The sequence below is a fragment of the Chroicocephalus ridibundus genome, chromosome 6 (assembly GCF_963924245.1).
Source record: "Chroicocephalus ridibundus chromosome 6, bChrRid1.1, whole genome shotgun sequence".
Taxonomy (NCBI): Eukaryota; Metazoa; Chordata; class Aves; order Charadriiformes; family Laridae; genus Chroicocephalus; species Chroicocephalus ridibundus.
Genome location: NC_086289.1, coordinates 39777185 through 39791180, shown reverse-complemented (window position 1 = coordinate 39791180; position 13996 = coordinate 39777185). Strand labels below are relative to the sequence as shown.

The window sequence follows — 13996 nt, the reverse complement described above, 5'->3', positions numbered from 1 at the left end:
ACAATTATCCTAAACAGTGAACCTAATAGGAGTAATAAACTAGATGCTACTTAATTATTCCACACATAAAATTACAGAATTAATGACATGTTTAAAGAATCCTCATTTCCAGAGCTGAGCAGTGTTTAGCTTCTATTTGTGATACTCTTGAAACAATTTTGCAGTCAGCATAAACATGAATTGCAGCGGGGAAAACTGCTCTGGGCGCACAGAAAACAACTCCCTGCCACGCACACGCACAGAGAAAAGAGTAAGACGTGAAAACTTGAATGTACCTCACAATATTTCTTTAACAGGTGGACATTATTAGGGGGGCATTTTTATAACTCATTTTAACGTGTTTCAAGAATGCTATAGAAAACATCTTCAAGAGTGAAGTATTACTTTTGGTTTTATTTAGACGATGCCGGTCTTTGTGATTAATTATTTATAGTTACCTTATGGGGTTGTACAGGATGGTGTATTTCAAAGACACTATTTAATAGAAACGTCTAATGATAGTTTCTGGCTTGTTTACAAATCATAAATGTAGGCACTGAGCTGCACTTTAACAGTGATCATTTTATAAATTAAATGAGTTTTCTTTTCAGTAACTATTATTTTTACAAAATTTCGTAAGCTGATCACTGTATCTGGAAAGCACTGAAAAATGGACCTACTGCCCATAAAAAGGTTTAACAGTGAGAAAAATCTTAATATTTCCATTATATGTGCTGTGGGTATGACAGTTACATTTATCCCACTATAATCTCGACACTCGGTGGCAGACTGGAGCACCTACTTTGACAGAATGTTATCAGGAAAAACACCAAAACTCCTTTTGAAAAGGAGGAAAAAAGGCTGTAATGCAAAAACAAACCATAAGACTCAGGACAGGCTTTTGGTGTTGATATTAACACTAAAATTCTTTTTATTTTCTTTGGCACTCTTCAGTAATATATTTTTCATAAAAGTATAGTTTATTCACATTGATCTGCTATAAATCCAACTCCAAGTCATACTTCTAGACAATAAAAATGTGGGGTTTTTTTGATGAAATGAAGTTAGGCAGATTCCTTAACGCTGTTAAAAGAGACTGATAATCTGTTGATAATCTAACAGATGCCAAGGAAAAATAGTGCTATTAGATTTAAAGAAACAGGCAATTTGGGTAACAACAAACACAAACTAACTGTCATTTTGAGATGCACTATCATCCCAATGGCGCAGAATTTTGCCAAGCTCTTTCAAACACCTTTAAAATTTTTATTCCTTTGGCCCAAATTGTTTGGAGAAACTGGGATGTAAATATAATCCAAAGTACAGTAACCATCAAGAAATGGCTATCCTTGGCAATTTTTGCGATGCCAGTACACAGAGTGCTCGCAGGCAGGCTGCTGTTTTTTCATGTAGGATATGCTTTTTAAATGATGACTAACACAGCGCTTGGCTAACTCCTCACTGCAGTGCAGAAAGGAAAACTGCACCGTTTGAATCTCACCTGGAGTATTGTACCACATCTACTGCAGCATTCGGACTGTAATCGCTTGACCGTAACACATGTGTATCAGCTCTTCCGTGCCCTCTCCTCCCACAGACCGATGCAACACTGCAGCAGGAGTCTGCAGAGCCACTGACACCTTGTTGCCCTCAACACAATGAAGGGAGGAGATGCCACAGCATTTTTCATAGAAACAAAACAAGCAAAAAAGAAAACCAACCAAACAAAAATCCAGCAGGGCTCTGGGTACCCCTTCCCACATGGTCCTGTGGAGCAGAGGTTTTCCAGGATGAGGGCACATTACATTCCAGCTAGTTCACCAATTTTAAAATGAAGTTAGAAAGATAGCGTGGTACAGACCGATATATGCAGAAGTTGAATGTAGCCATTCACTGGGGAAGATGCACAGAATTATTTATATGTTGATTCTGTAATGACTGTTAATTCTTTGAGTTCTCAGAGCATGCACGTGGAATTAGAAATCTTCCATGAGAAGAAATTAAAGAATAAATATACAGCCTTTAAGTCCAAATGCATTGATTTTAAATATGAGTGGACCTGAAAAGGCGTAGTTGAGAAGAACTTGTTAGTGATGTTGATCCTTTAATTAGTCTATTAGCCCAATTACATAAACCTCTTGAGTCTATGAGAGGTGAGTGGAAATATCAAGAAGGTTCTCTCTGGCGTATGCTGCTTTAGATAGTGCTAAAATGGCACAAAATCAATTCTTCATGAAAGATTTGCAATTAAGAAGCATACTGCTAGGGAAAAAAATATAACTGTGAATATTGCAGGATTTAAACAAAAAAAGTCGAGTCCCCTTATCTGGCCCGAGCTACACAATTTTATTTTTGATTAATTTATTGAAACAGCACCTTTTTCCTCTTTTGTTTTTTTTCGGCATGGAATTCAGCTCCAAATCTACACTTGTGTTTCAAACTTCTGGCTTTCAATCTCGTGTTCTGGCACGTGTTCTAAAACTGCACCACAACTTCAGAACGACGGCAAGATGCACTTCCCATGCATTTTCTCTTTTCATGCACCGCCCACATCGAGCATTGACCAACTCTTGTGGCAAGAGGGAAATTAAAAATATTCCCCTGTATAATAACTTCCTTGCAATGAAGGATCATTTTCAAAGCAGTTCTGCTAAGAAGTGTAGCATCCCTACTACAAGGCTGCTACCAGAGAAAGGAGGAGGAGTACTTACTGTCTGTAGCTGACCATAACTATTAAAATCGCTGGCATACAGCAAAGGATGATTATGACGGCCAGAGCGAGTAACGCGCCTTCCGTGTAGCCTACGGCTTGTGCCTGCTTCTTGACGTTTGCCACCACGTCTGGGGTGCGGATCTCCAGGATGCGCCCCCCCTGCCCCAGGTACGGCTGAAACTCTTTATTGATATCCAGCAGTTTGCCATCCAGGAACCTTCAATGTCACAAAAGAAAACTATTACAGCCAAGTTCATTAACTGTGTTTGAATTGCTGCATAGTTGGGTTAATAACTGTAGTCTGATAAAGCACATACCTCTTCTTTATGTGCTTAAGAATATTAGTAATGCCTCATAATCCCTATGTCAGTGATAACTCCAACGCACTTAATGCCAGAACACAGTTTAAACACTGAAAAGGAGAGGTGAGCTGAAGCTTATCCTCATTTCTAGGGGCAAAAAGTTCTCCATGCCATTGAGAGCAGCACGGCAAACCGCTTGCTTTGTGCTTTATCCTTCAGTGGTGTGTTGCAGAGGATTAACTAACCCTCCTGCACGTATCTGTAAAGACCACTCCAGCCTAAACATCAATTTGATCCTACTCTAAAAGCAGGTAATTATTAGAGGACCTTCCTCAGCTTCTCAAGGAAATTCTTCAACTGGAGGGATATCCTACAGTTTGTTCCCTTTTGACTTCTCTTTCAATATTAAAAAGAACAGGGATTTGGAAAATCCCTATTAAAAAGAAAAGGGATTTGGAAAAACTATGCTTTTATTAATATCTTCCCCGCCACCAGCCGCATCAATTCTGAATGTCATTCTCCCACCTGCTCTCTCTACTCAGCCTCTGTGTCTCTGCTGTTTTCTTAGATTGTAATGCTGGTAATACATATTGAATTATTTGAGTATGACTTTTCTCTCATAGCATGGGCTGTTTGATGGCAAGAGGAAAACACAGAACAGTGATCAGATGAACTCCTCTCCAGTGGGAGTGAACATCAGAGCAGCTGAAGGATGTGCCCTCTTAACGTTTGGCACAGTGCTTGAGGGAGTTTATTCACTGGCTCCCGGCTATCTGACAGCATCCTCTCCATCACGGGCAATTTTTGGGTGGAATCTGTAGCAACCTTCCTGAGAGACACAGGACAGTTGTAACAAGGAAAACGTAACATTTTAGAAAATGCTACATCATCTGTATTCATTTCCTTAAAGTCAAAGTGGAGGTCACAACAGATGACAGACTGAGATTACTGTAAACTGCATCCTCTTTTTCTTATTTTGAGAAGATGGAAGCCATTTCTTCCAGAGTTTCACACATCTTCTAAAAGGAAAAGCACTAATTGCTTAGACTAAACTGTAATTTAATCTTCAGGGACTCTCCAAACACTGCCAGATACCAGAAAAATCTTGATAACGTTACTAATTACAGGAACAATAGAATATCTATACAGCTATCAGAAAAACGCTGGCTTCAAGTAGGCCTACACAGGGCACAGTGTTAAGACAGAGTTAGGTCCTAGGCAAAAATAGGGTATTAGCTAACGAGGAACCGCACGCTGTTGTCACTGCTTGCAACCGATAGTAATGCCCATCTTCCGTTTGGGCATCACCTAGGAGGGGAACTTGGAACAACGCAGTTACCAAGCACAGGACTGCAATGGCCCCTGAAAAAGCAAATGCAGTGGAAGAAGTTCAGTATCTGATCTGATAATTGGCCATTTAAAGACAGGTAGCCAAATGTAAACCCTAATCAAATGACCTAATTTCCCAGATGACGGAAAATTTTCTATTGGATGACTTTTTGATAGCAAACAGTATGTTTGCTTAGAAGCTTACTTTAGGAGTTTGAAAAAATATTTTGGCCAAGGCTTTATTTGAAAAAAGGTACTGGCCAAGGCTTTAACTTCCAAAGGAAAGTAAAAATTCTTGGATCACTTTTGAAGTGAGGACTGACTGTCTCACGAGCTGCCAAGGAGTAGGCTCCAGCTCTACAGATCGAAGATGGAGGCACCCATTAGGATGGAGGAGGATCCTGCTGGCTCTTAGCTATAGCAGAACCCACACCCTTACCTCTACAGCAGTTCTCTTGGAGAAAGTTAAGTGAAAAATACTGAGCTTAAAAAAAAAAAAAAACCCAACCAAAAAAACCAACAGCTAAAAAAATACTCTGAAAGGACTTCTGCATATAAATTCTGGATGTCTAAAAAAAAATCTGAAATAGCTTTTATTTCCTTAGTCTGATCATGAGACAGAAATTACACTCCTAAAAGACCATTTCTTAAATGGTGTTCATTTCTCACAATCTATTTCCTCTCAAATTAATTTACTGATAAACCCTCATAGCATTGTTTGTCCCTGGGTGTTTTTGAACTTTAGGGAGGATGCAGTCTGACCTGTGCATGTAACCTATTAGCCGGATCTCATAACAAGCAGAACAACTCTGCCTGAATGACGAAATGGTGCTGGTTTCGTGATGCTAACTTCAAAGAGCAGCAGTGGCTGCTCACTCCCAGACCCACACGGTCACAAAAACCAGCCCAAGGTGTTTTAAGGAATAATTTCCCTTTGTATTGGCATGCTCTGCTGATATTCACAACTAATTCCTTGATTTCTTCCTTAAAACATTTGCTGGATATTTGAGCAAAAATCCCTTTTCACAGCTTAAAGACCTGCAATGATGGTTCACAGGACATAAACCGAGCTCTGATTCTTTTGTTGTACGCTAGATGTCACTGGTGCGTATTACATGTCCTTTGAGTTGGCAAAAGCATTCAGGTAGGACAGCATTAAATCTCTGGAAGACTTTAACAATCTCTCCGTTAAAATTCTGTTAGCATTTTCTTGACAAACCCTATTTTAACAGGTTCGTAACTCAACCGTGCACATTTACACCACGATGAAACATGACACATTGTGCAAAAGATTCAGAAGGGGTAAGCATTTTATTTTTAATGGTGGACATTTTCCACTTAATATATGCAGGAGAAATTTCCTGGATTCAATTGTTTTTTATGCTCCAATAAATCAAACCCTCTTTCATATAAAAGATAAAAAAGAAGGCTGAGCGTTTCAGTCTGTAAAATTATCTAAGTGGCCTCAAAGTCTTTCAGGAGTTTGTGGTAGAGGGAGAAAACGACAAAGCACAGTTACTATTCAGACCTCTTTTTCTGTGTAACCAGACAGATTCCTGATTAATAAAAATGTCAGGTAATCAGTCATAACAGTCCTAAGGAAAAGTATGAATCTCTTGTTGCGTATCAGTCTTACGAAGTACAGGACAGGGAAAAAATCAGCGTATCTTGAGAGACACATGGGTTTTTCCCAGCTGGCAGTGAGGAACACAGCACGGCTGTTATGTCCATGACTTTTAAATCATGTCTTTGTTTTCCAGCCAAACAACTTACTTGAATGCAAATACATGGGATTGGGCTACTCGTTTGGGACTCCTGTCCCATTCAAAACAGCCGGGTAGTGAGTATGGCACCATCTGCGCATGTGCTGTCGCTGTGAACATCAGCATAGGTCCAGCATACCCAGAGCACACTGCTTTTCCTTCTGTCTCTTCACTTCATAAACGACTCTTGGACATGACCTGACGCATTGGAGCAACATCTCCCAGAGGTGATTATTGGAGCCTCAAAAGTTAGCCTTGGTTTAGTGGGGTTTATTACTGGTAGAAATGCAGCTCTGCAGCTAGTCACGAGTGTGACTTTGCTCGGCTGCTGACGGGCATTAGCTGTCGTGACTGTCCCTTCCCCCAGCTCTGGTGTAAAGCCGAGCACCTTTGGGACCCCAGCGCTGCCCTGAGTTGTGCCTGGCTACCAGCCCCAACCACGAGGAGTCACAAGTGACGTTCGTCTGTGTGCTGGCAGCACTCCATCTGCAAAGGCAAACGGGTTGCTCTGCTCCACTCTGTCCTCAACTTACCCCCACATTCCTTAAGAGACCTCCGCAGATATTGTTTTCAAACAGTGACAGGTTTAACATAAACTCCTTTAAAGTCAGGGCCTGCACTATGTTTTGTAAGCAGAAACACAGCAGGGTGTTCCCAAAAAGCTCATTTAAGAAAAGCCACAGGTATCTTCCAATACACAGTCATTTTATAAGTGGTGTTAAAACCGCAACTGGCAGAATTCATGGGTTAAATCTGTGTTGGTACCGTTCTCTCTTTGTATACATCATGAAATTTTTGAACACTTGGAAAATACCTTGGCTAAATTTATATTCCTTATTCCTAATTAAATTTTTAAACTGGGGGGCTCCATCTTTTTCTGACTTTCTAACCTTTCTCCCATTGTATCCAACTTATTAAATGATCCTTTCTCCTATTGATCTCTTTTCTGCTAGGATCTGGAGCAGATTCCTGGCTGCCAGAAGGATCGTTGTGGCTCTTGGCAATCTCTTCCCAATAAGGGGACAACCATTGCTGCTGTGTCCTGTGACCGGGGCAGGAAGAACATTGAGCCGTCCCTCTAAAGTTCAAAACTCCAGGAAAGATGGTCACAGAAGGAATTTCTTTTTAGACTTGGGTAAGCACCTGAGCTGAGCCAAACCTCTTGAGGGTCACCCACTTGCTAGCAAAGACGTGTTAACTCAGATGTCAAGCTACAAAACTCTCACTTCATCTTCTCTCCTTACTTTAGTAAGCTGACACTTACTCACCTCTACCCTCAAGCCATGAAAGCATTCCCTGGGATTTTGCTGATTTAAATATTTAAAAGCTTTTGAAGAGAGAAAAAAGAAGGAAAAAAAAGCTGAGTATGCAGGCACATGGAGCATTTTAATGAGTCTGCTTCTAAGCCGACACCCCATACATTTTCAGACCAGTCAAATGAATAACCTTCCCTTCACATTTGAAAAACTGCTTTTTAACCTATCTTAACTCTGCTCTATTCTGTGTCTGTCACTGGACACACAAACATCCCTAAAAAGACATTCGTGTATTTTTAAAGGGCACCAAAATGAGGACAGACACATTTTCTGTCTATGAAGAGAGTCTGCATCAGAAAAAGATCCTTTTAATGGAGTTGAAAGGGCTAACTGCCTCCATGCACGGATACTAGCTCACTTTCATAAACTAATAATAGTAGGGTTGCAGAGAGCTTTACAGAGTGAGGAGTAAAAGGGCATCAGGATTTTCAACTGTCATTAAGGTCATATAAATTTTCTGAACCTGGACAGCACTGAATACTGTCCTTTCGACCTTGGGCATTTCTAAGGGGATCCCACTTTGGCCATGCTCTAAACTGGCTATCACTGGAAGAAAACACAGACCTTAAAAAATTTACAGACGGCAAAGGTGGAAAACTAATGATAAAGAAGGATCAGTAGGTAGCCTGGGTAAGGTGGTTAGATACATTTTAATAAGACTAGTTTTGAGAGTGGGTTGGGGAAACAACAGTCACTGCAAGCAGGTTAACTGGCACTTTTCCTTAGAGAGAAAGGAAAATGGTTATCTATCAGGGGTTTCTGCTCGCTTCCTGCCAGGTTTCCTTAATTTCACTTCCATTCCTGAATGAAATCACCCATTCTGGGTACGATCAGCAGCTCTGGCAGTGGACAAGTGAATACTATTTCCCGGTGCACCACTGAGACCTAAAAAGACAGTATGACCATGGAGACACCTACAAACGGCAAATGGCCACCAGAAGGAAGGAGGCTGTATTGACACCGCTCTGCAAGCCACCGCTGCTAAACTGCAATCTGATTTTTATATTCCTAGTTCAGAAAGTGATGCTGAGAGACTGGAGAGGGTTCAGAAAAAACTGTAAGTGATTGAAAGAATTAAAACATAGCCCAGAGTGCAGAGGTCAAGGGACTTCTCAAGAAAACAAATTAAGAGGATGATGTGATTGTAAGCCTAGACCTTGGTGGGAACCAGAAATGAAAAGCACCGATTGGATGCTTCAATCTAGCCCCCGAAGTTATAATAAAGCTTTATCACTGAATCTAGACAAATTAAAAAAAAAAAAGAACTAATTTTTGACAGTAAAAATAATTACCATGCAATAACAACACAAAGGTTGTAGCTGATTGGATTATCTTGAGCAGTTGCTTTGCTGAAAGACATGCTCAAAGCAGAATTAGTTTTGGAAGTTCCTATGGTCTTTATTATACTAGGTCAGACTGATCACAGTGATCTCCAACCTATAAACTCTGAATATATGCAGAGCTTTAGTATGCTATAATTCATCTGTTCTAAATTAAGAGCTCAGAAGAACAAGCCCTTTTTCAATCACAGACCACCGACATGGCTCACAGACGCTTGCTATTTAGGCCGCTGACTGACATGCTGCTTTATACCATCATGGAGCAGTTTGGTCTAGTTTTCACTGAGATAAAAAGCAAACACAAAGGTGAAACTCATGCAAAAAAACCCCAAAAGATAGTGGCCGCTTTATCAGAAGAGCCTGATTAGCATTTTCATTGGTTTGAATCATATGCAGAATGCTGAAACACAAAAATACCGTTTCTAACAAAATGATTCTACAACCATATTGATACATCAGCAACTGAACGGGTTGAGATACTAATTCTGTCTTAGAACCTACTTGCCGCTAGTGATGACTCAGAAAAAACATGTAGAGAGATTACCTTAATTGCATTTCCTTACCCATGTAATCTTTGGTTTCTCTTCTTATTGCAGGCAGAGAGCAGAGTTACCGCTGGCTCCCAAAGCAGCAGCTGGCCAGAGTGATACCCCACCAGAGCTCTGCTAAGGTGCAAAAGCCCAGGTCCCCTATCAAACCGCTCTGCTGCAGTGATCACAGCTGGCCCATTCATTGCCAACATGCTGTGAGTATAATCAGGCAATGAAAAGCCGTCTCTTATGTTTTATGTGACACTCATTGTATGATACAATTTAACTGCTAATTTGGAAGTCAATTGACAAGGCAAACCAACATTGAATTATGACTATAAGTGGCCTGTCTACTGCTGTTCACCATCTCCTCTAGCAGCTGGTGGGATGCTCACCCACTGGGCATCTGCACGCACTACTGATTTCCTGCATGTAGGTGCACACCACCTCTCTTCCTTCCCCTTCCCTTTCTTTTTCTCCTTTGGTCTCCACAAAAAAGAAAAGAGAAAGAGATATGCTCCAAGTGGAAACTGCAGAAAGCCTGAAGGTCAACGACTGGAGCACCAAAGCCTTTGCTTGGAGATCACAGAGAAGTTCTGGTACATTGCAAATAAGTTCCTTCAGAGGCATTCAAACTGGAAGCTCCTCCACAGGGTAGACAAAATGTATTGCAAGCTCTCATGGTGACAATGTCTAAATCATGCGTTCTGGGGCCACTCAGCTCAAGGGAATGGGCTGAAGCTGGTAGAGCTGTAAACTCCCAAGCTGCACATAGGGTAGGTGTAGGGGCATGCACTAACTGCTTCAATAGGTTTTTCTGTTCCTTATGTATTGAACCACTTGCTGAAAGAGACAGACCAACAGGCTTCCAGTCCATACAACTATGGGAAGAACAACAAATAATATACTCACTTAAACAGTTCATTCCTCATTATAGCTCTGTTTGTTTGTGGGTCGATTGCGTAGACCATGAGGTCAGACTTGGTGTAATCCTCTTCAGAGTAGCCATCCCCAAACCTCCGCGCACCAATGGATTCCACCACGACTGTTGCACCGGGAATCTGATCTTGGACGTAGCGTTCCAAAATCCTAAAGATGAGATGGAGCCAGAAAGCTGCAGTGATTTATTTGCGCTTATCAAGACTGACAACAGCCCAAGCGAGATACTAACAGGCAAAACCCACAAGCTTAGAAGGATGTTAAACTTCAGAGCACTTAAAAAAAAAAATCTCTGCTCCAATATAACCTCTTAAATGGTGAACTCTTGGGAAAATCTTAGCAGTGTTAGGAGAGGTCACCAGAAATAGCGTCCTTAAGTTCAGCTCTTTGTATTTATGACATCAGCTGAGTTTTAAATGGCTCACGGGAAACACCATCTATATTTCACAAAAAACCACTGTCATCCTTTTAGTTAAGCTATATGATTTCAGAACTCTTCAATTCCAGCCTTACACAGGGTGCATACAATAAATTCCCACGCACAGAAACAACTACTTCAACCATTTTCAGCAGGATATTTCATCTGGCCCTCCAACGTAGCACAACATATCAGGTGCCAGAACACCTGCTACTCCAAAAGGCATGAGCAAGTTTTAAAGCCGGAAGAAAGTTGAAATATCCATCTGACATATTTAGCACAGGAAAAAAATAAAATAAACTGCAGAAGTTCTACAAGCAGAAGAAAGACAGTTGATAGAACTGAGCAGCAGCTATGCCCGAGATAACAACGCCAAAACAACAACAATAAACCAAACCAAATCTGTTCTTTTTCCAAAAAGAGGGATTCACTACAAGCAGCCAGAGCACAGAACGGCACACTGTGTATAAGTATATGCATCACAATGTGTTAATACGCGAGATAAATGCAATTCTGGGGAATGAAGATTTATTACAGAAGATGACATTTATAGGTAATTTTATTAATTCTTGTAATGTGACCAATTTTCTTCATTACTGAATGTTCTTTCCTCCTTTTTTTGGCAACTGAATGTCCACAGACATCTTAGTATTGGAAGCCTTTACTCTAAATTCAAAATCTCATATTTTACTTCAGTTTTCCACGCAGAACTGTTTATGGGAGAAGTCCAAATATGTGACGTTATTCCTAAATTGTTCAAAAAGGCAAAGGGAGAACAGCTGTTTGCTGAATGTCCCTCCAAACAAACAAAAAATGCTTGTGCCTGTGGCAGGTTGAAACGCCTTCAGCATGTCTGCAGAAGCACCAAACCTATGGTGAAGAGGACCTCACTGAGCACCTCAGAAGGTTCTGCACAGACAGCAAGCACACTTGTACCTCAGGTATGGAGTGTTTATGGGAAGTTATAAGCATAACTCACTACTACTGTTACAAATTGCTTTAGGAAAGACAATATCTTAATAAAGCTTTAAAAAAATATATTCCTTTCCTTCCTCCTTGTCTGGACTACTGCTTTAGTGGGGCCCATGAAATCTCCTGAGCTCCTGTAGCAGGAGAAGTTCTCTATCTGCTGCACTGTGGAGGCAACGAAAAAAGGAGGTTTAGAAGTATTTTACAGCTTGGCTGGATGACCTTTAAATTACGTACGCGACAGGGAGAGCCGGTACTGCCACTGAGACCTTATCTGGGGCTGGCAGCCAAGATGGTGAGGACCCCGACTCCGGCAAGAATGGATAGAGCCAGAACGAAAATGGAAAGCTGCATAGACAGTGCTATGAGAAAAGCTTTAACCGCAGCTGCCGGGCAAGAACAGAACACATCTCGGAGAAAAGGGGAAGAGTGTTTGCACACAGACTTGCTAACGGCAGGATGACGTTTCCAAACTGGGACAAAGAAGGGTTCAGTTAAAGCCCACAAAGAGTTTTATAAACAAAGGCATAAAAGCAAATATCATCAATACTGGATACAAGGGCAAAAAACCCATGGAGGAATAAACAAGAGAAGCTGGAAGTCTAAACACTCCATCAGAACTATGAGTTATGGGAAAACACAAGATTTTCTGGGCTAATTTATGTGATTGGAACATCAAATCAAAAAGCAATAGCTGAGTTAGGAGGCAAAAGCAAGGGAACGAGAGGGAACGTGCTGCCTGATACATCAAGGCTGCACTAGGGCGAGAAGAAAGACAAATCTCATAAAAAAGGACATCAGTGACTTGAAGAAGTCATTGCTGTTTTAAACAAAATCTTTTGCAGTTGCTGAGGTTACATTTTGCTGTTTTTTCCTGACACAACATCTACGAAGTGAAGTAATGCTGTCAAAGCAGTACCACTATCTCATAATTTTTCAAGACCACTGAATCACATTTACCCATACCGTTCCTCTGCTCTTTGTGTGAAAGTTTAGTGTGCCCTTAAAATAGAAGCTTTTCTATGAGATTTTGAAAGATCCAAATCTGTCAGACTCAGCTCCTAGCCTAGCAGTGAATATATACTCTTAGCGCAGAGCCATTTCTGTAGAGAAAATAAGAATAGCTAGATTGTCTGACACATTGTTTGACTGGTGTCCCCTAAACAAGCCCTCCTGTTACTTGCAGATATGGTCAACTCTACTCATCTCTGCTTCTGGCACGCGCTTAACTGGCAGCTAGGGTGATAACCTGTCACAGGCGCCTCATTAACAATAGTTCTTCCGGGTAAATATGCAAATTACTATAAAACAACTATAAGAAACCATAACCATCTTTAGAATGGCATTTTGCACAAGGATTCACACGGACCAAATACATAAAAGATCACACGGACCAAATACATAAAAGATTTACCTCCCTAATTAGTATACAATCATCGTCTGTTGCTGCAGGGCAGGGATGCTCCTGTCTGCTTGCACAGAACTATTATTTCACCCAAGACACAAACTCCCTGTAAGGCTGGAAGGTTATAATGTAGGGTCATTTTTAGCAGCACTAGTAACAACGTACCCTTTTCTCAGAAATTCCTGGCATGGCTTTTGCCGGAATTCATTGCCTTTGAGAGTATCTTTGTCCAAAACGTGACTAAAATCAAAGAACAAATAGCATACTACTTTCTGACATTGCAAAACCCACCACAAAGTATAGTGGAATGACAGTAATATTTCATCTGAAACACACAAATTGCATGTTTTAGGTGGAAATATATAATAAAACTGCACCGAAGACTGAAAAGCAGCAATTAAAGAATGCACCTAAAAATAGGGCAGTCCCCCATAGAGTTATTTTAAATAAGTCATTCAGCTGAAGTTGTGATGCTGAAAACACTGTAGCGTTTTAGAACTCTCCTGGAAGCGGCCACCTGCTTGTAGTACTACTCACAAGAACCGATTTTTAATATGCGTACTTCAAGTAGCAACAGCGTCTGCAGTTCTACTGCATTTATCAGCAAAAGTTAGCTTAAAATTAGTCTGTCACTTGTTAATGCAACGAGGGTAATTACCATCCTCCCAACAGCGTTGTAGTTAAAGGTGGAACCAGCAACTTAGCAGTCGATGAGACTTTCCTCCTGCTCTAACTCCGTGTAGCTCTGCAGACCTAATGTAATGAACAGAGATGCCTCCAGTGCACCTTCATTACCATCGCTTTCCGAATTGCCATCAGTGACCCATCAGTGACACCACTGAAATCAGATGAAGGACAAGAGGATTCTTCACTGTCCTTGAGGGCATAATGTGGCCCCAAATATCCTGAAAATTTGGAGATGATTTTTTTTTAATCCTTAGATGCAAAAGAAACGGAAAGGCAAAAAAATACAGGTATGTTGGTTTGTTGAGC

At 40.9% G+C, this 13996-nt stretch overlaps 1 protein-coding gene across 22 annotated transcripts in view; it reads right to left on the bottom strand.

Annotated features, from left to right (window-relative positions):
• The window catches only part of PCDH15 (protocadherin related 15), an 811115-nt gene that overhangs the window by 24277 nt on the left and 772842 nt on the right, over positions 1-13996 (bottom strand). For all 22 annotated transcript variants that reach the window (XM_063340181.1, XM_063340176.1, XM_063340196.1 and 19 more), the window contains 2 exons: positions 10185-10361; positions 2691-2909 (listed from right to left, as the gene is read on the bottom strand). In XM_063340181.1, the coding sequence (XP_063196251.1) occupies positions 2691-2909; positions 10185-10361 (396 nt within the window). The remainder of the gene's footprint in view (positions 1-2690; positions 2910-10184; positions 10362-13996) is intronic.